General features: G+C 42.5%; 1 protein-coding gene across 2 annotated transcripts in view; it reads left to right on the top strand.

Moving 5' to 3' along the window:
- Nucleotides 1–27171, top strand: part of LOC120945342 (store-operated calcium entry regulator STIMATE-like) — a 101951-nt gene that overhangs the window by 70418 nt on the left and 4362 nt on the right. Inside the window, exons 8-10 of one of the 2 annotated variants that reach the window (XM_040359450.1) lie at nt 173–283; nt 23920–23937; nt 24937–25051. In XM_040359450.1, the coding sequence (XP_040215384.1) occupies nt 173–283; nt 23920–23937; nt 24937–25051 (244 nt within the window). Of the gene's footprint in view, nt 1–172; nt 2787–23919; nt 23938–24936; nt 25052–27171 lie in introns of those variants that run through there. The other variant, XM_040359448.1, reaches the window with a different exon arrangement.

Here is a 27171-nt window from a genome sequence, read left to right as displayed (position 1 = left end):
TGGAACCTACACAATATTGGTTTGGTGGTCTTAAATAATAGCCAAGTGGTGTATGTATGACATTTTTTATTCTGGCCATAGTTTAAACTTTGATATTTGCTTGCCTAGGAGGTGAAGTATATCTTGGAACTGTGACGCTCAATGCCCTAACGCTATTCTCTCTTTATACTAGATTCTCATATCGGCTGATGATGAAATGGAAGAATCTGACGGTGAGGAGGATCTACGTAGGTTAACAAACTCAAAGTCTGTGAAGAAAAAGAAGCACCGCTTTGGCCTACCTGTATGATACCACTTACGGTGTTTGCACAATAATGCCTCTACTGAACTGAGGCTTGCAGGAGGAGATGATCTGGCATCTTGGCACAGAAACTCTACAAGCTGCTACCTCTAATGTTCTGTTGGCTTCATGGTTTGGGGTGATGGCAGACTGTTTTTTAACAGTCACTCTTCCCAATAGAGAGTGCTAAGGTTGGGCACAAAACTTAAGTTGCACTACAAGCTGCCACCCTCCTGCACACCCTATACAGGCAATACAAGGGAGAAAGTGCAGCTGCCTGTTTGTTTTTAAAGCAAACACAGGTTATTATCTGTTCAGTAACCCTTTCCAATATGGCAGTTCATTCCAAATTTAGGTAATGCAAACTATACTTTTTTAATTGAGGTTTTTGCTTTTGGCCATTACTTTTTTTTTGTTTCTATCTCCTATTCTTTGCCATATTAACAAAGTTGAAGTTTCTCAATTTATTTTATCTTTATATGAAATCTCTTGCAAGCTAACTCTCTTTTAAGCTCTGCAGCCACTTACAGCTACATGCAAATGTTGAATTTGTGCACTCAAGATGACCCAAATGATTTTTGGGCATTGCAGGTGTTTTAGACATATCTCTTTCTGAGCATTCCAATATAATTCTCTCTATGCATTATTACATTATTTAACATGGCTGGCATCTGCAGTAAGCAGCACAAACCTCTTAGCTGCTATGATGAACGTATCCATCCAATACCTATGTTACAGGACAATGTCAGAATTATCGATTTGGATCTTTTATTTTTGAAAACTCTAGGTACTTATTTTCTGTTTTTATGACTTTTAAGATGTATGTGCTGCATCTGTTGGTCAAGAAAATAAGGTATACTTTGTATCTGTCTTTTGGAATCAGAATGTTTTAAGAAAATAACTTCTTCAGTAGGTATCAATCAAACTGAACTCATCCAGTTCTAACTGACTTTTAGACTTTTCAAATGCGCCTTTGCTTGGACTTAAAGGTATATATAATATTTGGAAAGGATCTTGACATCATATACTAGGATTCCAGTTTACCTGTCTAACATGTCACCTCCTATTAACAACAAACACTAATTTATGTATTCAAGAAGAGACAGACATTGAAGATATGGATTGATGCTGACCATCTGTTATGTTCAGATCAAATGTAACTTATGAACAACAACTTAAGCACCTGTTTTATCCTATCTACAGCCTGAGGGAGCCACAGTATCGCGTTACTACTTAACCCCCTTCCCCCATCCCCAGATGGAAGACTTTGCCTTAATTTTGTTTTTACTGTTAGTCACTTTAGCGTTAGACCATTCCCATATACCTTTGCTCTCAGGGCTGACAGCAAGCTATTGCTGTGCAATGCTTTGCTTTCCTCCCTGGCTCCTTTATTGTTCTGCAGTGTGTCCAGTGTGTTTTTGCGCCTTTTTAATTTATATTTTCATACAAATGAGTGTTTTCTTCTAAAGGTCAAAAAGGGTGACAAAAACGTTTTTGTTTATTTTTTCATATAAAATGATGTGCTTGTTACAAGAAATACATTGGCGGTACAAAATACAGTTCTGTTTTTTTCCTTTTGTGTTTCCAGTCAGCAGTATTTCTGTCCAAGATTGGCAGTCTGCATGCAGCTTACATAACCCATTTTACAGGACATGCTAATGTTTTGTGTATAACAAGGCCGATTTATCAGAATGTGGACGAATAAAAGTGCAGCTGACATAAGCACTCAGATTTTAACTTTCGGTTTCTCAATAAGTGTGGAAAGTGAAATTGGATTTCTGATGTGTTGTCATGGACATCAGCCTCCGTTTTTTTCTAATGTTCAAGTTTTTATAAATCGGCCTCAACGTATGTTTGGTCTTCAGGGATTAATCCTTACTCTGCCAAAGACAACCAGGTCTTAAAGTTACAATGTACTACAAGAATATTGGCATACTGTTTATTATACGAGGGTTCAGCTATAAGTGAGATTTTAGTAGCATCTGATTAACCCTTGTTGACAGCCCCCAATCCCAAAATGCAATACATTAATTTCACGGTGTTGAAATTGAGAAGACATTTTAAGAATTATTCTTTTGCTACAAAATTATTAAATGTGCATGTAGTGAAGTCACTACATTTGAAGGGAATGTGTCACAATGCTAAGTGAGTTAGAGGTTAATTTTTCCTAAATGGCATTCCGGCAGTGCAGTGAAAAGTGCTGGGCAATTGAGTGCTGTCTGCCTATCGCAGCAAGAAAGGATATGCGGAGAATAACTGGAGGTTTTGAATGCAACAATGTAAATAGGTCAAATAGTGGAAAGATTTATGAACTTGTAACACTTGCCCCAAAAGCTTTTCAGAATGCTGTTAAGAGTAAAGTTTTCCAATACTTACAAGATCCTTGTAGCCGATGTATGCATTTTAAAACAAATCAGTGAAGTGTGATGAACAGAGGTGTTTTTTGTCTCTTCATTATAAATACAACTTTTCAAATGTTGGTCATTAAATTGTTTTTTTTATTTTTTTTATTCGTATTTCTTGCATGTTTTACTTTTTGCTTTCATGTTAGACGAAATTAAGGTTCAGGTAAAATGATTGAATTTTTTTTAAATATTGTAATAATACACCAATAAGCGACATAAAGGAAAGTTGGCTTGATGGCAAATCTGCACGTGTAAAACACACTAATAGTATATGGTTACACTCTGGGATAGGCAGGACATCTGTCAAGCTTGTGTATTGCTGTCTGTTTCCACATTTGGGGAGAATCGCCCTCTGTATTTCTCTTGATGACCATTGTCACTGAGCAGAAAGTGATGGGAAATCAAAGAATTTACATTTGTTATCTGGATAGGCAAGGATACTAGTTTTGGTGAAAACTATGAAGGGGGATTTCCCCAATGGGACACAGACAGCAGAAAGAATCACTCATAGGGCTTTTAATAATTTCCTTTTCTATATAAAACAACAAAAAAACGTTTGGCCTAAGTAATGCTTTAAGGCTTTATAAAGGATTTTCAGTGAAAAATCCACAGATATTGGCAATGATATGGTTACAAGTTTATTTTTAAAAGCCGTTTGTATTTTTTTTAATGTAATTTAATAGCACACTGCTTACCTGTCCTGTGTGGGCAGCCATTTTATGTAAGGGCAGGTGAAGGCCGTGGGTGTTTCTTCCAGGATATGCATAAAATAAAAAGATGGACACACCCTCAATGTCACCTGTAGTTCTGATCACACAGTGATGGATGTAGCGATCTCCTTTGCTGCCATTGAACTGACCTGATTTCTAGAGCTGTCATGCCATGCAGCAGTGCACTTGTCCCTGGCTGGGGCACTCCTCACTGCCCCTCCCAGTGTTTTGACATGCCCCTCCATGTTTAAATTGTGTTACAAAGAACATGACCATAAACATAGAGGGTTAAACGCCAACAAAGGGATTTTTAGGTGGACACACAAATTCTATTTCCTTTCTCGCAATTAAGGGACACTGAATTCGGAGACATTTTGGGAAGTCCAAAAGCAGTCCAGCTGTGGGGCGGGCAACAGAAAACGAAAAGGTCCACTAAACTAAAAACAAAAAAAAAACTTGAGACGGCCTGTAACTCAGAGCTGCTTCAAAGGACCTTGTGTCTAAAGCTGGTATTACACAAGGTTTAAAAAATCCACCTGGTAAAACTCATGATGCACCAGCTGCATCAAGACAATGAAGGTAAAAATCCTTCTAATGTATTTCCATCCCTCTGTCAATCTCCAGTACAACAATGTATTGGTTGAAGTGAAAGGCTGAAATCACCTTAGAAAGAAAAACAAGGGCTCATAACCATATTGTCTCTGTGTGAGATCATAAAAGGTTCATTACAAGACAAGGCTGCCAGTTGAGATGCCTACCTTGCAGAGGTCATTGCGACAAAATCAACCCTGTAAGCTTAGAAAGAAGAATATCCCTAATAGGTTCAATTGGTGGTAATGTAACGGCTACCCGGGCTAGTGAGAGGGTATCAGCCGTTGGAGAAGTCCTTTTCCCTGGCAAGTGGCGATATGCAGGTTCCGCCGGTATATCCCATCGTACGCCCTTTCAAGAAACGAGAAGGGGCTACGTTTTGAAGAGTCAAGCAGGACTGATTTAATGGGACATTTTCCTTAGCTTATATGTGGTTACAAATGTGACAGGAACAATGACAATCTCCGCCCCCCCTTCACACAGATACTTTGAAATAATGACATCTCCTTGAATCAATCAGTCTCTAGACATTCCGGCACCGAGACCCACTTAACATGACCTGGCCAGGCACATTCCTTTCTCAATAGAATTCAATTAACCTTTAGAACAGGGATATGCAATTAGCGGACCTCCAGCTGTTGCAAAACTACAAGTCCCATCATGCCTCTGCCTCTGGGTTTCATGCTTGTGGCTGTCAGAGTCTTGCTATGCCTCATGGAACTTGTAGTTCCGCAACAGCTGGAGGTCCGCTAATTGCATATCCCTGCTTTAGAACAATACACACTCACACATCATCACGTTAGCATACACCTGGCAGGAGGCTGTAACTACACAAAGGAGAGTCCATTAGCTATGCAAAGGGAATATTGGCATTCAGCAGTGGAAAAAGTCACTCTACAATTAACCCTTTGAGCTCAGAATAGTTCATAGGTCCGTTACACTACTCCCCTTTTGTGGATTACTCCGGCAGACCCGGATTGATCCTTTTCGGGTCAACTTGGGGATGTCCGGTCTGCTGTTAAGGTAAAAGTTCCGTTTGCCTGGACAGTCCGTCGGCATTCCCATTGGCTTACCAGGTCGGTAGCTGATGGTGACGGTGAATAATAGAATTCAGTTCTGGAACAGTCACTTGCTTTGCTCTCTCAATGGCTCCCAAAACCTGTTGCTGATGCTCTTGGGACAGATACGGCACCACCTGGATGCAAATCCCATTTAATCTTTTGACAATTTCCGCCTGTTTGTGCATTTCAATGTTCAAGCCACGGGACATCTCATAATACATGACAGTGTCGTTGCATCTCTGATTTCTCACTGGCCAACTTGTCACATTCCCATTTTAGACTGTGATATTGTGCCGGATCTACAGTACATGTCAGGGAAGGTAGTCTTACCCAGGTCTCAGCAGCAAGCGAGTTGATTCCAGCAACGCGGGTGGTCACGGGACAAGCAGCAGCAGGTGTAGGTAAATAAGCTGAAGTCAGAGGGCCAATGTCGTTGCCCAGCACCACCTCGGCAGGTAGGTTGTCCATGATACCAACTGTGGTCTTTCCTGACCCGGCTCCTCAGTCTAAGTGCACCCGGGTGGTGGGTACGCGAAATACAGCACCCCCTGCGACCCGGACGGCAACTGTGCGAGTGGACACGTTCTCTGGTTTTACCAGGTGTTTTTGAATCAGAGTGATAGTAGTCCCGGAATCTCTTAGGCCTTGTGCTACTTGTCCATTCACCCGTACCTCCTGACGGTGATGCTGACGGTTATCCGGCGAGGCAGCTTGTATTGGGTCTGCCTCATACCAAATTCCCAGACATTCCTCAGGGCCCCCCTCGGTCTCCAGGCAGTGGGCCGCAGAGGGACGTGATGGAGTGACCTCTGTGTTGGGTGTTGTGCGTCTCCAGTTGTTATTTGTAGCTCTCAAAGGGCAATAACGAGCAATATGTCCCGTGTCGCTGCAGTGATGGCACGTCACCCTAGGCGAATCCCGGGGGTAGTTGCTAGGCCCCCGAGGACGTGGTGGGACTGAAGCCCGAAACTCTGGGCGTGGGGTGACGGTTGGAGTACGCGGTTCTATCTTCTGAGCCAGCCGTGTAGTATCCTGGCTTACCTTCCTTGTCTCCGCGTACTCATCTGCTAGCCGAGCCGCCTCGTTTAAGTTAGCGGGACAGCGATCTCGTACCCAGTCTTGTATGTCTGCGGCCAGGTCTGGGAAGAAATGTTCCATTAGGAACAGCTGCAATACTTCCTCCCCGGTGTTGGCCTTGCACCCTTGGACCCAAAGGGATGCCACCCTTTGTAACTGGTTGGCCCATTCCATGTGGGAGTCCACAGCCTTCTTCTTGGACTCCCGGAAGAGCCGGCGGTAGGCTTCTGGCGTTACGGCATATCGGGTTAGCAGCGGCTTTTTAACTTGCTGATATTGTAAAATATCCTCTGGAGCGAGAGCCCGAAATGCTTCGTTGGCTTTGCCCGACAATTTCCCAGACAAAATAGTGACCCATTGGTCTGGGTGGTACCTGGTGTAGTGAGCACTGCCTCTCAAAATCCGCCAAATATCCATCGATTTCCTCCTCACTTTCTACAAAAGCTTTAAATGCAGTGAACGGTATTTTCTTTCCTGTAGCCGCGGGTGGGGGAGTAGGAACTGCATGTGTAATTGGCTGTCTTGCTCTTACCAGTTCCAGTTCTTGTCCCCTCTTAGTTTGTATCTCTTCCCTTGCTTCCCGGGAACAGCTGGTTGATTAGTTCCACAGACGTTTCTGGATACAAGGATAATCTCCGCTGTACAATCCCAGTAATTACATCTTCCTCGCTGACTGGTGCAAGAGGCTCAGTTCCTTCCATGGATCCATCCATTTCGTCCAGCTCCAGCAGGTCCGCTATCAGCTCCCTCCGTGGTCTGTTGCTGGCGCTCCTACCACGACTCTCTAATAAATCTTTTAGTGTGGATCTTTTCAGCCTGGCGTACTGCGACTCCATTCAGCACTTGCTCTTTGGCTAAAAGGACCATCCCACTGCTGCCAACCAATGTAACGGCTACCCGGGCTAGTGAGAGGGTATCAGCCGTTGCAGAAGTCCTTTTCCCTGGCAAGTGGCGATATGCAGGTACCACCGGTATATCCCATCGAACGCCCTTTCAAGAAACGAGACGGGGCTACGTTTTGAAGAGTCAAGCAGGACTGATTTAATGGGACATTTTCCTTAGCTTATATGTGGTTACAACTGTGACAGGAACAATGACAATCTCCGCCCCCCTTCACACAGATACTTTGAAATAATGACATCTCCTTGAATCAATCAGTCTCTAGACATTCCGGCACCGAGACCCACTTAACATGACCTGGCCAGGCACATTCCTTTCTCAATAGAATTCAATTAACCTTTAGAACAATACACACTCACACATCATCACGTTAGCATACACCTGGCAGGAGGCTGTAACTACACAAAGGAGAGCCCATTAGCTATGCAAAGGGAATATTAGCATTCAGCAGTGGAAAAAGTCACTCTACAATTAACCCTTTGAGCTCAGAATAGTTCATAGGTCCGTTACAGTGGTTGTTGAAGTGTTGAGAAAATCAAGTTCAAATGTACAGGGAGAGCCACATGAGGCAACTTGTACTAAAGAATAGGAGACTAGCGGCCTCTAGAACAAGATTCCAGTTGTTGAGATTTGACCCTTAATGGTATTCGGGGCAAAATTCTCATCCAGGCCAAATTGTAAAATGGTCAAGAAAGGACCCACAGAATATTCTCTAGGATGAAAGTTTGAAAGGCCCAATGGACAGTGTGCTGGGAGTATGATCAGGTCAAAGAACCACATCCACCTAGTCCAGCCTGGAGCTATAAGGATCTCCGGAATTCCTGCTATCTCTATCCTGTGTAGCAGATGAGGAATTTTAGGGGAGGAAAATTTGTAGATTAGGCTGTACTGATGCCACTGAGCCGCTTTGCCCCTGGAGACAAACCAGTCCAGTTTGTCATTGAATGTGCAGGCCAACAGGTCCACATATAGCATCTCACTCCCTAAAACCCCTCCAGATATAGAGCCCTGTCCCCTCAAGTCCAGGAACTGGAGGCTGAGAATGTCAGCCTGCCTAATTTCCACATTTTGGATGTAAAATGCTGACAAGTATGGAACTTGAAGTCTTGTCAGCAACAGAATCTTTTCTACATCTCTTGCCTCTTTGAATCTTCCTGAGCCTTCAAGGCTGCCTTCAATTGTGAGGATTCTTGAAGAGATCGGAAGGATATGTGTTAACAAAATCCAAAGCTGAATTAGTGGGCCAGCAGAACAGAGACAACTTGATCCTTGGCAACAAGCAAATTGCTTTGTCCAGAGACTAAAGCAATTTCTTCCACAATGACAAGATGTTGAGTTGTAGGGGTCTCAAGTGGAACTGTGCAAATAGGCAGGCCTGGAAGGAGACTGTCATCAGACTGATGACTATCATGCAAAAGAAAAGAGTTAATCGACTTCTGGACAGATTTGAGAGTTTAAAGTTGCTCCTGGGGGAAAAAATAGATTTTTTAATACAGCTTGCCTGTAAAATCCTTTTCTTGTGAATACATCACGGGACACAGAGCCTTAATTACTTAATGTAGTCACCACAGGTTATTGGACACTGGCAAACCCAAATAAAATTGAGTTCCTCCCCTATATAACCCCTCCCAAGTGGAGAGTACCTCAGTTTTGTAGAAAAGCAATAAGTGTTCCATGTTTACCTCTGAAGAGGGGTGGGAGCACTGTGTCCCGTGATGTATTCCGAAGAAAATAATTTTACAGGTGAGCTGTATTAAAAAATTATATTTTCTTGATCATGCAACACAGGAAACAGAGCCTTAATTAATGGGATGTCCCATAGCAATGCTAAAATTTGAGGGAGGGAGACCGATCCAAAATAAGACTGCCATCGAGCCAGAGGATCTATACTGCTGCCTGCAGCACACTACGCCCGAAGGCAGCACACTACGCCCGAAGGCAGCATCCTCGTACCCTCTCACATCTACCTGGTAGAATTTAGTAAATGTATGGACCGAAGACCAAGTAGCAGTCTTACAGATCTGAGCCATGGAGGCCTGGTGATGCACTGCCCATGAAGCACCAACTGCTCTTGTCGAGTGCGCTTTCACCTGAAAAGGAGGGATTTTATTTTCTAAACCATAGGCCTGAATAATGACTTGTCGAATCCATCGTGCAATAGTGGATTTTCACGCTGCCTGGCCCTTCTTTGTGGCAGAATAAACAGACAATCAGTCTTCCTTATCTGAGCCGTAGCTTGCAGATAAACCTTTACCGCTCTTACAATATCTAGAGAGTGTAGATTCTCTTGCTCCGTAGACTGCGGATCTGGAAAAAAGACGGTAGGACTATATCTTGATTCAGATGGAAACCTGAAACCACCTTGGGTAAGAAAGTTTGGATGAGGACGCAGCACCACCCTGTCATCATGAACAATTGTATACAGTTCTTTACATGAAAGAGCTGCCAATTCCGATACCCTCCTTGCTGAGGATATGGCTACAAGAAAAAACTGTGTCTATGTCAACAGACTTGGAGAAACCCAGTGTAAAGGTTCAAAAGGTAGTTTCTGTAAAACAGATAAAGCCAAATTCAAATCCCATGGGCACACAGGAGCCTTAACCGGCGGATTCAAACGCAGTGCACCCTGAACAAAGGCCCTGACTAGGGAATGAGAGGCAAGCGGTTTTTGAAAGAATACAGACGAGGCTGAGATTTGGCCCTTGATCGTGCTCAAAGCCAACTTCATATTTAAGCCCAACTGAAGAAAGGCAAGAATCTTATTAATGGCATACTTCCTAGGATGCCATCTTCTGGGTTCACACCAGGAAACATATGCCTTCCAGATTCTGTAATAGATGAGCCTGGAGGCCAGCTTCCTAGCATTAACCAGAGTGGATAGAACTGGCCCTAAGAGCCCACATTTCCTCAGAATGTGGGTCTCAACAGCCAAACCATCAAATTTAGACTTTGTAAGGCAGGATGGAATATTGGACCCTGCAACAGTAGGTCTGAGCGTAGTGGGAGAACCCAGGGCATTCCTACTGCCATCCTTATGATTTCTGCGTACCAGAGTCTCCTGGGCCACGCCGGGGTGACCAAAATCAGACTTTCTTTCCCTCTTGACTCTCTGAAGGAATCGTGGGAGAAGCGAAACTGGAGGGAATGCTGATCGGATAAGATTGTCAGGGCATCTGAACCTTAAGCACAGGGATCTCTTGTTCTTGACACAAAGCTGTCCAGCTTTGGGTTGAACCTGGAAGCCAACGGGTCCACATCCCATTTCTGACATATGATTTGAAAAATGTCGGGGTGTAGAGACCATTCTCTTGGACTCAGCTGCTGGCGGCTTAAAAAATCCGCCTGCCAATTTTCTACCCCTGGAATGAAGACCGCAGACATGCGAGAAATATGCCTTTCTGCCCAGGCCAGGATGTGATTCACCTCTTTTTGGGCATCCAGACTTCTGGTGCCTCCTTGGTGATTGATATAGGCCACGGCTGTAGCATTGTCAGACTAAATCAGAACAGGCCAACCTTGCAGTCTGTAAGACCAAACTTTGAGGGCCAAATGAATTGCCTGAATCTCCAGAATGTTGATGGACAGGAGCTTTTCTGCCCCAGACCACTTCCCCTGGGAGTGAAGGATTTCCCTTCTGACTGATTTTGGGGAAGTAACCACCAATTTAAGGCTCTGGCGAACCTTTGGAGATTATAGGAAGATCCAGGGCCTGAACATCTTTGTTCCAAGCTGACAGAATTCTGCCCTGTAATGGTCTTGAGTGAAACTGGGCCTAAGAAATAGCCTCGAATGAGGCTACCATCTTTCCCAATAATCTCATGCATAGATGGATAGAAGGCCTTTATCACTCGGACCAAGTCTCCTATGGGTTTTGCCCTTGGCTTGGGAAGTAATACCTTGCTTTGGGACATGTCTATAATCATGCCCAAGTACACCAGCCTTCTTTGAGGCTGCAAGGAGGATTTTTCCAGATTGAGGACCCAGCCTAGGTACTCTAAATATTCCACTGTGCTGTGCACATTGTGTGTCCCAAGCGTGCGGCGGACTGATCTATGATTAACAGATCGTCCAGGTAGGCTGTTTCTGCTATGCCTCGTGCCCTTAGCCTTGCTAGGGTCGGGGCCAGTATTTTTGTGAACACTCGAGGTGCTGTAGCCAGCCCAAAAGGAAGGGCCACAAACGGAAAGTGGCACTGATCCACCGCAAACCTTGGAAATCTTTGGTGACCGGGGAATATTGGCACATGTAGATATGCATCTTTGATATCTATTGATGCCAGGAATTCTCCTCCCTGAAGGGTGGAAACAACTAAACGGACAGACTCCATGCGGAAGGAACGAATGTTCAGGAACTGATTCAGGCTTTTCAGATCTAGAATAGGTCTGACATCCCGATCCTCTGGGGCTAACTCCAAGATTACCCCTTGGGACAACAGGTGTTCCAAGGCCAAGAGTAAAGGCCTTCTTTTTTTCTGCATCTTTGGCAACTCTTGATCTCAGAAAACGGGGTGGTGGAAGTTCTCTGAATTCTAGCTTGTAGCCTTAGGACACTGTGGAGATGACCCACTTGTCCTGAACTTCGTTCTGCCAGGCGTTTGCAAATTGCAGCAGCATTCCCCCCACTCGGCCGAGCGGGGCATCCCTTCATAGGGTAGTTTTGGGGGTCTGCTTAGACTTTGAACCCCAAGTTCGTTTCTGCCCTTGGGCTTGGCTCTGGGCCTTTCCCCTAGTGTTAGACCGGGGAGGCCATCGGCACTGCCTGGAAAATGAGGTCCCAGAGGCTGGAGAAAGAGTATGCTTAAATGATGGACGTTTACTCTTCTTAACCGGCAACAGGGTAGACTTGCCTCCGGTAATCTTTTGGATGTATTTATCCAGGTCATCCCCAAACAGGCATCCTCCCCCAAAGGGCAACGCTGCCAAGTATTTCTTGCAAAAAACCTTGGCCTCCCACTGTTTTAACCAAAGGGACCTGCACATGTGTACCTGCAGGAGATTCAAGCGGGATGCTTGCTGAACAGAGTCCATAAGCTCATCAATCGCAAAACACAAGGCCTTAAGAACGTCCTTGTAAACCTCAATCTCCTCTGTAGGGAGGAAGTTAATAATCTGCTTAATTTGTTCCTTGAGGAACAGACATACACCAATGGCTGAAACTGCAGGTTGTACTTCAGCCCCAGCCATGGAAGAGGAGGCTTTTAATAGGGACTCCAGCTTTTTATCAGTTGGATCCTTAAAACCCTGCGCATTGTCTATAGGACAGGTCAGGTTTTTGTTTGCACAAGAAATAGCTGCATCTATAGCAGGTAACCCCCATTTCCTAGTGAAACCTTCCTCCATAGGATAAGGGAGGGAAAACTGCCTAGGAGGAGAAAACGGTGTATCTGGGTGAACCCAGTCATCATACATCAGTTTATCCAGCAAGGGATGAACTGGAAACGCGTATGCAGCCTGTGGGGATTTCCGAGATCCCAAAGAGGAAACAGAGGGCCTAGAAGCTTCAACAGGAGGCAATTTGTAAGTGGCATGCATCATCTCTGCATAATATTGCACCTGCATCTTTAGTGACTGAGAGGTAGCAGGAATCCTCTCATCCTCGGACTGCAAATCTCCAGAGAGGGATTTTTCACCCTCAGAAGGCTCGTTTGATGAGAGAGTCAGAGCAGATGAAGGGAATCTACCCTGTTTTCTGCTATCTTTCAAGGCGATTGCGATAATAGTAGCAGTCCTTCCTTCTAAGCCATCCAAAGCAACTTTTAAAGCATCCTCAGTGACGTATACAGGAGCTGCCAGAGGAGAAGCTGCAAAACCAGACAGGGGCTCATCCTGTGAGGCTGCTATCGGGCTGACACAGAGGGATGGTAAACTGCAGGCAAGCTCAGAATCCTTAACCGTACGCAGGAATTTTCTGGTGCCTCTTTTACTAGCCCTTGAACCTCTTCTCGGGCACATAGTCCTTACTGCAATCACTGTTGTGCTATAGTCTTACAATACACAAAATATCAGCTCACTGCACAACCTAATGCCGATTATGAGTCTTAAGTTTGCCTGGTTCAATCCACAGGGATGCTTGCAGCCCACAGCTCTGTGTCCATACCGCTTTACAGAAGGCTTCTGGTGTGCTGGGCTTTTTAAACCAGCATTTTGGCGCCTGCACACAGGTGTTCCTCGTTTGCGCACGGGGACTAGCAACCACAGCCCTTCCCCTATCCATGTCTCACTAAGACAGCTAAAAGCGCGCTCCTGACGCCTTTGTCATGGTAGCGCCCAGGAGAACGAGGAAAGGGGGGAGATATTACTGGGGGCATCATTGTGGACCCCTGTATGCGTTTTTGTGGCAGAGCCTGCAGCGGAAGGAGATTAGTGGTGTTTTAAATTTGACCGACTTCACGGAGCTTGTTCCTGGATGGCTTATGTAAGAATACACCAGGTATGCACTTACTCCCTCCAGTGGCGAAAACCAGGAAAGACCTCCTACTCACAGAAGATAATACAAAATAAATGATCCTCTTCTTACCTTATCCACGCTGCAGGAAAAGCTACTAAAAGTAGTTCCAGCTTTCACCCATCATGGCGGGCAAGTTGTGACAACCTTCAGGTTTATCAAGGGTTCCATTCGAGAAAACCCTCATACCAGGACCTGTAGAAGACTCTGCCAGAAACTTTTCGTGCCACAGATTAATTAGTACACCAAAATTTTGGAGTATAGCCCCAGTTAAAACTTGTCAATCTTAAAGTAAACAAGTACCATCATCCATGATAAGTGATAGAAAATTGAACCGGATGAGCATAGGGCTAGGGCTGCTAGTGCCGTCTAACCCATGAATGGTCACCAAGCATAGGGATGTTGATTTGGACTTTTCTAGGTACTGATAACACAAGTAAATAATATAAAAAATATTTATTACACATGAACTATACAGAATTAAAAACGTTTGAGCCAAACCCCACGATAGGAAACAGCATTTGTTAATAATGGAATACCGTCACGTGTCTGTTGTGGAGAAAGGTGAAAGCCTCAACCGGTTTTGCGGTTAACACCACTTCTTCAGGCAGGTCTGTATAATACATAATGCAATAGATATAAACTAGCAAGAACACAAACATAATACATATAGAGATGAAGCATTTTAACATCATGAATATGATCAATGTCAAAAGCATTATATTGGTCTGCTCACCAGATAAGGCTCATGGACTGCGCAACGGCTCAAAAAGTACCCCCCGCGGCGAACGAGGGGGATTGTGTGATATCCCCGTCAAACATTCCCTCCTCTCCATACAAGAACATCACAGGATCCCCCACACATGAGTCAAGACTGGATGCTGGAACCAAGACTTTAATGGTTTTTCTTCTCAGCTTTTTATACAGTCCAAGACATTGAAGCAACAATGAAATCTCCACCCCCCCTAATCACACACTAAGGCTAATTACTAAAACATTCCAGGCAGGTCGGCACCGACCGACAATTATCATGTCTAATCACTGCACATTCCTTAAACAACAAACCACCTTCACACACTGAGTTTCCTAAGCAGACGTTTCGTCTGTATCCAGTTTGACACCTATTAACACCTCTGAGAATCACTAGGTTGTAGACAGGGTTATCACACAATTAAAGGCCTTTCAAAAGCTAGCCTTATTTAACATATGAACAGTGTTCACAGAGAGAGATGAATCACACATGAAAACACCTGTTACCTGTAACCCACAGCATTAAGTTAGCAGGGAGAGCATTAGACTGAAGCATATAGGCAATTGCATCACACTCTCTAATGAAAATAAATTAATCATATTAAGCTACACAATTTTAAAGATAAGGTTATAGGGGGCCGCCACGTGATGGTATGGAAAGGGGGAAGAAAGAGAAGGGAGGGGAAATAGAGTGGGGGAGGGAGGGAGGAAGGGGGAGGAAGGACCCATAACCATACAATGAGAAGGCCACCACCACCATACAGTTACTGTGTCTTGCCACAGTCTAGAAGAGGCTGGGATTACTGGGGCAGCAATGTAAAGGCAGGCACAATATGAAGATTAAAGGTGCAGCTGACAATGGAAGTACAGGGCTGACACCACAAGCACCAATATACGCCGCCAAAAGGGACCAAAGGCTAAAGGACGCAGAGGAAAAAGCACACACAAAGCGGTGTTATAAACACACATCTATTAATGTATAGGGGATAGTCTACAATGGATAAACAGGCAGCATAGCATAGCGCTTACCTATGCACTAGTACCCCAGGGAGAGACCGTCACGACTCACAGAAACGGCTCACATGGGAGCCGTTTAAATGTGTTTACCAACCCTGCCATACACTGATGCTGCTGGAGTGTGCAGCGTGTGACGTGACAGGGTCAGCTCATCCACACTGCGCAGAGCATGTGAAGGCTAGTGCGCAACGGCAGAACCCATTGGCCGTGGGGCCAGGTCTGCTGATGCAAGTCGGGAATAGCCATTGGATATCTCGATCAGGATGGACACTCGTTCGCCAATAGGGTGAAGTGTAGAGCCGAGGTGGTGTCACATGACCTATAGGTAGCAGATAAACAAAGACAGCAGACAGTCATAGAGACATTTAGATAAAAGGTACACAAAAAGGGTATAACAAATTGACAATTGGAACCATTAGAGAAATAAACTCTAAGTATCACCATATTACGAGTTTGAGGAATACAATTAGGGGCATTCATAAGAGGGCATAGAGACCCGGAGGTCCTGCAGGGCACTAAGGGACAACAAATGGACATGCACAAAGCACCAGAAAACGGGACCGCAGCAGAGGAAGCATAAACATTAACCAATAGAAAAAGGGGGGGGGGAGTAGCATATTTACAGAAAAGGTTTGTATGAGATAATTTTTCATTCAATCCCGGGACTATGGTGGCATTGAGATGTTCTATCCACAGAGTTTCCCTCTGCAATCTACTGAGCTGGCCAGAACCACCTCTAGAGGGAGTCTGTTCCACATTTTCACAGCTCTTACTGTGAAGAAACCTTTCCGTATTTGGAGGTGAAATCTCTTTTCCTCTAGACGCAAAGACTGCCCCCTTGTCCTCAGTGTTGACCGTAAAGTGAATAACTCAACACCAAGTTTACTATATGGACCCCCTTATGTATTTGTACATGTAGATCATATCCCCCCTAATTCTCCTCTTCTCAAGAGTGAATAAATGTAGTTCTTCTAATCTTTCCTCATAGCTGAGCTCCTCCATGCCTCTTATCAGTTTGGTTGCCCTTCTCTGCACTTAACAGAATTAACCCTTGATGTACGTTAATGGACTTTTATAGACTTTCGTTTTACATCTATATATCCTATGTATTGCCCAGCATAGATCATACTTCTTGCACCATTCTTATATCTGCATAAACTACTACCACTGACACAATGGCATTTATTACTCTTACTGACCATTAAAATAGGGGGATAAAATACTTCAACTGATGCAGAGGCATTACTTTTACTGTCCACAATGTAAGGGTATTATTTTAACTGACCACTGGTGCTGGGGCATTTTGATCTTCTCATTGCCACTGTGCATTTATTACTTCTAATGACCACTGACACCAAGACATTTTTTACTTCCACTGACCACCAATGGTGGGGGCATTGATTACACCTACTAATCACTGATGCAGGGGTATTTTATTCCTACTGGTACTGGGGCATTTTGGTATCCTCATCGCCACAGTGTATTTATTACTCCTAATGACCACTGACACCAAGCCATTTTTTACTCCCACTGACCACCAATGGAGGGGCATTGATTACATCTACTGACCACTGATGCAGGGGCATTGTATTACTACTGACCACTAATGCGGGGGCATTTTATTACTCCCACTGACGCAGGGACATTTATTAATTTTACTGACCACTGATGAGGGGGCATTTTATTACTACTACTGGCAACAGTCCAGCCCACAGACAGCCTGATGGACAGTGAACTGGCCTTTTGTCTAAAAAGTATGAGGACCCCTGGTATAAACAGATTTTATCCTAATATAAAAATAAGGCTTTTAAATGCCTTAATGCCTGTAGGCGCCTTGTCTGTGTAATATATAGAAAACAGTGATGTATATATATTTATAAATGTGGTTACTGCTCTAGCTTGTACCCAAAGTTAAGAAACAGTTGCTTAAATTCTTTGAACTGGAGTCATCTTTCGGATTCAAATCCTGAGTGTCTAGCTGCTCTGGAAAAGGCTGTATGTGTATACTAATGTGACACCCACCCCAAACGTCAGCCCCTTCTTATATATAGACACATTTGTCCAGGCTGGGAACAGAAAGCACGGAGGCATTGTGTCTGTCTGTGTGTTAGGAAGATAGCAAGCAAAGATGTCCCAGCCACAGGTAAGCTTTTCATATTTACTTTTTGTCCAGTATTTTAGGTTTAAGTTTGTTTTAAATCTCATTACTTTTGTACAACTTTTCTATTTATTAAATGCAAACAGTAGTATTGACTTTTTTTCCCCCTCTCCTCCACTATAACAGTTTTGTAACATGTTTTTTTTTTCATTTACATACTATTTTCTTTGTATAAATCTACTATATACCTAAACTGATTTCATATACATTTGTATGGCCTTTTAAGGCTGCTTTGCCATTAGCTATATATTTGTTCACAACAATGATATTTGTTTAGAATATTTTGGTACTTACTGTTAACTTATGTACTATAAGGTGTTGAATTGTGCCAAGTGCTAGTGAATAATTTATGACAAGCTATACATATTCCTTAAAGGGCCAGTAAAAACTGATTTTAATTACAAGCCGAGTTTGGTAGGCTAAATCTTCCGCTGGCTTCTCCAGGGGTGAGATCTGCCACCCACCTATGTATGGTTAGTTCTACTGTTTACTGTATGCTCCAAGTCCACCAGGGAGAGTACCACTTTTTCCATAAATGGCACCACAACTACATATGGAGATCACAGGAGTGTGGACCCCACAAGATATAAGAAACTGAGATTTTAAATTCCAGTGAAAAAACAAACATCAGTTCTGGGTAGAGCAATTATGCGATGGGCAGCTTTTTTGATAACTTTAATGAACTTGTGCACTTTTTAGATTTTGAATGCTGGAGGTTACCAGATTGAATTTCTGGGACTCTTCTATGCCACATAAGGCAAACTGCTCGGATCCTGGTAATCCATTAAAGCAAAAAAGTATATTGTCCAGTTCTAGGAATTTCATTGAGAAGCCTATTGTAAATTCCTTATGATTCACAAAGCTTAGTCCTTGGTATTCTAAGGCACTGGTCACATACAGATTCTGAGTTGGTGCAGACTCTCTCAAGGTGACTTTGTGACTCACCAAGTCTAAATTAGAAGGCACTGTCATCTTTGTCACTCGTGCTCTTCAGTTATATGACAACAGAATGTCGATCTTTATATGCAAGAGCTGCTGGCAGGTTCATGACCAGTTTTGTGCCAGCTCCAGTATTAAGCTTTGACCTCTTCCCTTCTGAATGACTGCAGCATGCCATAATGCCTATGTAAAGGGAGTCTGTTATCTGAGCACTTGCACATTTTTTTGCCTGTGTTTATAAAGTAGTCACTTATGCTGCATAAACACATTGTGTAATTTGAAATGCATGCTATCCATCATTTACACGTCTGCACAGTCTTTTTTTTTTTATTATTTCTAGCTCTTATACTTCTGCTGTGAAGGTTGTTTTGGTTAAAGTTGTTGCTTTTTTACTTTTCCCCTGCAAATATGAGAGTGTGAAGAGTCCACAGATGAATAATATGCCATGTCACTTTTTTTTTCTTTTTAATATATTTTTTTAGGGAGTTAGTGGATACTTGACTAGTCCAAGCGGCCTGACTCTACTGTTCTTTTTAAGAAATCCTTGTTGGACATTAGCAAGGATTTTCTTTAGACAGTGATAGTGTCAATAAGGAAGCAAATACAGACGAAGCCCACATGGCCAGAGATGGGGCACAGAATGGTTTAGTATAGAATTCTTAAAGCCTCCTTCCAACTCCAAATTACAATCATTCTTTTCTTAAAGTACATGTAAAGACCAAACATTTATTTTAGTTTTAGGCAAAGTGTTGAGGGATTGCAGCCCCTGTCGGATTATTGCTGTTTGTGTTCCTACTAGGAAGAGTGGTACCATCCCCTACTCTATCCTACTCTATCCAAAACTGAAAAAAAAAGTTTTGGCTTCAGATATACCTCAATTACAGTGTGAAACGTGAAATAGTGATCTATCCTCCATGATAAAACAATGCTCCAGTCATATGCAATTGGTTGCTATAAAATGCTAGTACCGGTACATAATATTTGTGTAACTTACTCAATACAGAACTTTTTGATCCATATATTTAGTGATGTATTGCTGTTACTAAAGATTAATCACTACCAACTTTAGTACTATGACTACAAGTAATATATTACACAGAACTGTCAGGTAGTGTGTGAGTCAGCGCTCACTGGCAGCTATAAGGTGGACCATAAGGAATTTATAGCCGGGGGGTGGCCGATGACAAGATATACAGTGCCTTGCAAAACCTATATTTACCCCCTTGGCATTTTTCGTGTTTTGTTGCCACACAACCTGCAATTAACATGGATTGTTTGAGGATTTGCATCATTTAATTTACAGAACATGCCCACAACTTTCGAGATTTTTTTTTTTTTATTGTGAAGCAAGCTGCAAATAGGACAAAATAACAGAAAAAGTCAATGTGCATAGCTATTCACCCTCCTAAGTCAATACTTTGTAGAGCCACCTTTTGCGGCTAGCACAGATCAAAGTCGCTTTGGATAAGTTTCTATGAGCTTGCCACATCTTACCACTGGGATTTTTGCCCATTCCTCTTTGCAAAACTGCTCCAGCTCCTTCAAGTTGGATGGTTTGCGTTTGTGAACAGCAATCTTTAGATCTGACCACAGATTTTCTATTGGATTGAGGTCTGGACTATGACTAGGCCATTCCAACACATTTTCATGTTTCCCCTTAAACCAGGGGTCTCAAACTCAAATTACCTGAGGGCCACAAGACAAGTTTTCATATGCCATGGGGGGCCGCATGCAAACTTTCAAACTTCAAAAACAACAGTACTGGTGTCAGCGAACACATTATTAACCCCCAGCACTGGTGTCAGCGAACACATTATTAACCCCCAGCACTGGTGTCAGCGAGCGCATTATTACCCCCAGCACTGGTGTCAGCGAGCGCATTATTACCACCAGCACTGGTGTAAGTCAGGGTTTGACAAATTTGCTTGGAATCTAGGAGCCAGCTAAAAAAGTTAGGAGCCAGAAAACGCACCCTGTCCCGACGAGCTTGCGCGCAGAAGCGAACACATACGTGAGCAGCGCTCGCATATGTAAACGGTGTTCAAACCACACATGTGAGGTATCGCCGCGATTGGTAGAGTGAGAGCAATAATTCTAGCTCCTCTGTAACTTAAAACATGCAACATGTAGATTTTTTTAAACGTCGCCTATGAAGATTTTAAAGGGTAAAAAAGTTTGTCGGCATTCCACAAGCGGACACAATTTTGAAGCGTGACATGTTGGGTATGAATTTACTCGGCGTAACATTATCTTTCATAATATAAAAAAAAAATGGGGATAACTTTACTGTTGTCTTATTTTTTAATTAAAAAAAGTGTAATTTTTTCCCAAAAAAGTGCGCTTGTAAGACCGCTGCGCAAATACGGCGTAACAGAAAGTATTGCAATGATCGCTATTTTATTCTCTAGGGTGTTAGGATAAAAAATATATATAATGTTTGGGGGTTCTAATTAGAGGGAAGAATATGGCAGTGAAAATAGTGTAAAATGACATTAGAATTGCTGTTTAACTTGTAATGCTTAACTTGTAATACCAACGGCCACCACCAGATGGCGCCAGCTCACATCTGGTGGTAATAACTTGTAATACCAACGGCTCACCACCAGATGGCACCAGCTAAAAAAAAAAAAAATTTTTTTTTTTTTTTTTTTTTTTGCTCCCCTCACTTCCACCCTGCCTGAGGGCCATTTATAACTGGTCCGCGGGCCGCAAATGGCCCGCGGGCCGGTACTTTGAGACCACTGCCTTAAACCATTCAAGTGTTTCTTTAGCAGTGTGTTTGGGGTCATTGTCTTGTTGGAAGGTGAACCACCATCCTAGCCTCAAATCACATACAGAGTGGTAAATTTTTAGCACCATCCATCTTTCCCACAACTCTGACCAGTTTCCCGGTTCCAACTGCTGAAAATCATCCCCACAGCATGATGCTGCCACCACCATGTTTTACTGAGGGGATGGTGTTCTTTGGGTAATGTGGTGTGTTAGGTTTGTGGCAGACATAGCTTTTTCTTGGCCAAAAAGTTACATTTTAGTCTTATCAGACCAGAGCACCTTCCTCCATACATTTTGGGATTCTCCCACATGCCTTTTCGTAAAAACTCAAAACGTGCCATTTTGTATGTTGCTGAAAGTAATGGCTTTTTTTTCTGGTCACGCTGCTATAAAGCCCAACTCTATGGAGCGTACAGCTTTTTTGTTGTCCTATGTACAGATACTCCAGTCTCTACTGTGGAACTCTGCAGCTCCTCCAGGATTACCTTATGTCTCTGTGCTGCCTCTCTGATTAATGCCCTCCTTCCCCGGTCTGTGAGTTTTTGTGTGCGGCCGTCTCTTGGCAGGTTTGCTGTTGTGCCATGTTCTTTCCATTTGGTTATGATAGATTTAAAGGATCACTAAAGGAATTTTTTTTTAGCAAAATAGCTTCCTTTACCTTACTGCAGTACTGGTTTCATGTCCTCATTGTTCGTTTTTGCTTTGAAGTTGCTGTAATTCTGCTGTGATCTCCACACTTCCTGGTTGTCTATTTCCTTATAACCATCATACTGGGAGCTTTTCACGATGGTCTAAGCTGTCATTACTGTGTGTCTAAAACTTAACAGAACCAATCAGATTCATTTTAAAAACAAAACACTGCCCTGGATTTGTTTGTTTTTGTTCTGTGGGTCTCTTTACTTCACAGAAACATGAAACCAGTTTAAAAACGAAAGTTAAACTGTAGGCACATTATATGATTGTGTCCCCAGATGAAGACACGTGATCCCGTGTCGTAACGCGTAGGGATTGGTCAGAGCGTACACCTGGAGTGACGTAAGCCGGCGCTGAAGACGCCGCTCGTATGTTTATTCACTGCACTCGTTTTTATGTTTTGATGTAAGCACAGGTTTTTTCCTTAATAAATTCCCCCTGAGTCTTACAATATTACACTATTGGAGCCCTTGTGTTCCTTTCTTTTCCCTGTACTGGAGCTGTATTAGGAAGTGGCCAAGGAGACGTTCCAGCTGATACTAACAAGAGAGAAGATCTCTATGGTGATTCAATATCCATTGGATGCACATTTATTTATGGTTTGAGGTAAGAGTTCTGGGAGCCTGGTGAGGGAGTGAACTATACATCTGTCAACAACCCGTTTAGTGGATATCCAGCTACACTGCGACCACCATTTGACAGCTTGGCACACCATTATTGGGACACTCTTTATTCACTTTTTTCACTTTTTTCACCTCATTTTTTCATATTCCATATGTTCTATTTTTATATTTTTTGATCACCTCACTTTTTTGGACTGTTTGCTCATATTATTTTAACCACTTAATTAATATAATTAATATATTTTATTCTTTTCGAGGTTACACTTACACATAATTGATTTTGGAAAGTGTGAGCACTCACTATCCCACTTTCTTTGTTCACATTCACTATATTTATATATTTATATATCTAGATTATTTACCTTTTTATCACTGTGTTGGTTCGCGCAGAACCCCTATATGTACGATTTCTGATTTGTGTATTGTAAACACTATTAGGTTTTGCAGCACCGTATCTGTTTTGGGTTATTACTGTTTAGGAGTCTACAGTAGCGCGGAGGCTCTTTTTTGATTTTGTCATTATATGATTGAATTGAATCTATTTTTAATCATTTTTAAAAGGAATCAGTTAACTTTTATGTCTCTATACCCTGTAAACAGTCATTTCAGCAAAAAATTGTTTCCCTTTAGTGACCCTTTAATGCTAAAGATGTAGATATTTTTTATAACCTAACCCTGACTTGTACTTCTCAACAACATTGTCCCTTACTTGTTTGGAGTGTTCCTCGGTCTTCATGGCAGTGCTTGGTTAGTGGTGCCTCTTGCTTAGGTGTTGCAGCCTCTGGGGCCTTTCAAAAAGTGTGTATGTGTAATGAAAGATCATGTGACACTTAGATTGCACACAGGTGGACATCATTTCAATAATTATGTGACTTCTGAAGGTAATTGGTTGCACCAGAGCTTTTTATGGGCTTCGTAACAATTGGGGTGAATACATACACACGTGCCAATTATCAGTTTTTTATTTCTGAAAAATTGTTTTATGTATATCTTTTTCTAATTTTACTTCACCAACTTAGACTATTGTGTTCTGATCCATCACATATAATTCAATCATTGAACTAAAGACTGTAATGTAACAAAATAGGTAAAAAGCCAAAGGTGGGGGGGGGGGATGAATATTGTTGCACTGCACTGTACCCAAAATAAATTAATAAGAATTTGTCCATACAGTCCATAGTAGTAAGGGATTTCAAGGAGAAGTCCACAGGACGCATGGATCAACAGGTGGATGGGGATTGCACACACAGTCACCGGCAGCTCCTCAGCAGGAAATGGGAGTTCCCTCAGACAAGCAAAAACAGCACAAAGAAAGTGCCTGGATCAGTGTGATAGTAAAAGCAAGTAACACTTTATTCAAATACACTTGCAGAAAAGTATCTTGCAAGTTTTTGCCCGAAGAAGGAGGCGGTACTTCGGAAACACATTTCGGTCCGCCCCCCCAACGCTGCATCCTGGCCTAGGCCAACAAGGCCCAGGCCTAGGGCAGCACTTTGCAGGGGGGCAGCACGGAAAGTGTCCCCGCTGGCTTGTGCTACACTGTAGGTGTAATGCAAGCTGTTTCTAATTTTGACTGTCCTATCATATTGGACCACAAACCTTCCTCGCTGTGCTATATGTTTTCTGCTGTACCATTGGCATGGTTATATCTTCTTAGTCCTCTCCATAAAATTATCAGAAATTTGTGCTTGACGTAGAACTATAGGCAACACTTTTTTTTTTTTTACCATCCCTGTCCCATTGTAGAGATTTTCCTTCACTCTCTGCCCCATAGCTAAACAGGAAGTGATAGGAAATCTGTGCAAATTAAGGGAATCCATTCCCCCCACCCAGGCATTGAGAACTAGAGTCCCCACTCGAAAATGTCAGGGTGGGCCTTGACAGGAAGGGGGTGGGTCATATTTAAATTAGGGAGTGCACAAGTTTAATCAGGCCTAGGGTAGCACAAAACCTAAATACACCACTGCCGCCCCCTGTACCGATTTGGTCTCTTGCTAGCTCTGTGAGAGCAGGTGTGAGAGCTGGAGATGCTGCTGGTTATATACCTCCATACGGCAGGTCTGAAATTATCCCCACAGTGGTCTTCTCATCCTTTGTGACGGCTGACTGCTTGATTGGTGATCCACATCCACCTGTGTGCAGCTTGCAAGATACTTTTATCTGTGTATCTAAATAACCACAAATAACATGATATAGTTGTATACCATTACTTATAGGTAAAGTTCATCCAGGGAATATTCCGATTACCTCTTGGGGGATCAGGAAGGACAACTTTTCCCTGCTGGAGCAAATTGGATCATGATTTGCTGTTTTTTTTTTTTTTTTGCCTTCCTCTGGATCAACTGGGGATATAGGATTGTGTAAAAAAAATCCCCCCTTCTATTGGTTGAAATGGACGGACTTGTGTCTTTTTTGTCAACCAGACTAACTATGTGCTATGTTTAGGTTATGGATTAGCATACCTGTGTCATTAGTAAAATAATGATTTTGGATTCTGTTTTCTCTTCAAGAATGAGCCTGTTAAAAAGAAGAGGCCTGCAGTGAAGGAAGAAGATCTCAAAGGGGCAAGGAATAAGCTTAGCCAACAAACTCCTATTAAGTCCAAAACATACCAAGTTATGAAACAATGTGGTGAGTCTAAGCCCATAGGTTTACTGTTCACTATTCAGACAGAATAGCATTGTACAAAATCACTGAGGAAAAATATAAAAAACAAAAGTGGATGTAAACCCTCCATATATCCAGTGAAGTGAACAGCCTCAGATGATACACAGAGATGAAAAAAATCTCCCTACATAGGTTTTACATCCATATCTGCTGTCTTCACATTTATATACTGTTAAAGTCCAGATCGTCTTAAGAAATTCTCTTTTTCTGTGTAACAGAGTGTGATGTCTGGGCATACAGCCATGATGGCTAAAATTGCTGATTGGAGGAAAGGCACACACCCCCTCTCCACATAGACAGACAATCTCAGAGGTGCTTTGTAACAGGTCCAGCTCCCTGCTAATCTATTTATAGCAACCCCCCCTGACAGAAATTTCAGGCTGCTTTTATCTGATGTGCCCTGAGAATTTGTCAGGAGTTATCAGGCTGATAACAGAGGAACTGTTAGAGCTGCAGATATCTGTGCCCAGCTCAAATTTCATGAATTGGGTTTACATCCACTTTAATGAATGTAAAACAAGTGGGTTTGTAGATATTTCTGTCTTCTCAGGTGCTTGCCAAAGATGAGTTGAAAGCCAAATTAAAATTCTTGGTCGCTCGTTTTTCGCATCAATAGTGTGCCAGCTGCGATTTTCGTGTCACAATCGAAAATGCCTGATCCAACATGCTGGATTTTGTTTAGAAAAATGAAACAAATAATGGCACAACTGTATGCGCCATTTAAATTTTTTGATTAACTGCTTAAGAGTGCAGGGTGCCACGTAATGCCCACAGGGGGTGGGTCCATGACTCCCCTGAACCTACTTATTTTTCTTCAGGTCAATTGAAGGCAAAATTTGACCTTGGGGACATCTAGTGGCGAAAAAGAATTACTTCAGGGAATAGCATCCTGGGGCAGAGGCAAAAATAAATAAATAAATAAATCTAACACAGAGTTGAGCTTTTCCCACATTTTCTCTAATACTCTGAGTTCCTATAACCATCAGCTTCATCTAGTGGCCAAAATTGCATGTTTTATGCTTAAAACAGAATCACTTTAAAAAGGCAACAGTACTTGTGTGCTGATATTAGCATGGAAGAGACCATCACGATCCTGGCTCTTCAGTTATTGGGTTACAGAAGTAAAAACAAATTCATTACATTTTGGTAGAATGAGTAATTACCAGTCTGTTTCTGCTCTAACTATGGGATGAATTTGCTTCTTTCTGTGGCATAGCAAAATCTCCTAAGGCAATGTTAGTATATGTAAACCTAAAACTTGTGTTTTTTTGGGGTTTAGATATGGTGGGGAAGAGTTATCCAAAAGTGATGGAAAAAGATAAATTGTATGGTTGAGCTGAGGGAAAATATCCCAGTGAGGACCAGGGACACCTGTTTTGGTGACAACTTCAAAAGAAAATTTCCCTTCATTTTGGAAATATTTCTGTTTACTTCCCGTGGTGTGTTTAGAATAGAAAGTAAAGACATTTTCTCCAAATGGAACACAGCAAAAATAAAACTCAACAAGGGTTACAACCACCCCTACAACTTTAAAATTAGCTAAAAAAAAGTTTTGCTTTTAGATGCACTTTAAATTATAATGAAAGGCCAAATTTTTTAGATTTGGATAAAGTGGTGAGACTTTAGATCTGGTGTCCGGTTCTTATGGCTCTCTGTTTACCGGTTAGGACAATTTGCCCTCTCTAATTGTTCGATCACCAATGTCACTTAAAATGAGAATGAGAAATCATCCGGTTGGGACATTTCTTTCTATAACAACTTCCTAAGAGGGGATATCCCTTACACTAGAAAGATTCTCTCTCAATTCCTGATGAGTCTACAAAACAGGAAGTGAAAGTAAATCATCCTGAGACAGACAGAACAAAAAATTTATGCAAAATAAATAACAAAAAATGTTTTTGGGTATACAGTACTTTAAAGTAAAACAATAGGCATTTTCATTTTGGATAGAGGGGTGGATTATATCCCTTGTCAATTTTATTCCCATCTGTGTTGCATTAAGGAGATATACCTTCACTTCCTGTCCCATAGCCAAAATAGGAAGTGAGAGAAAATCTCTCCAAATGAAAGGAATTCCTTGGGGA

This window comes from Rana temporaria, chromosome 7, assembly GCF_905171775.1.
Source record: "Rana temporaria chromosome 7, aRanTem1.1, whole genome shotgun sequence".
Lineage (NCBI taxonomy): Eukaryota > Metazoa > Chordata > Amphibia > Anura > Ranidae > Rana > Rana temporaria.
This window is presented reverse-complemented; position numbering and strand designations above follow the sequence as displayed.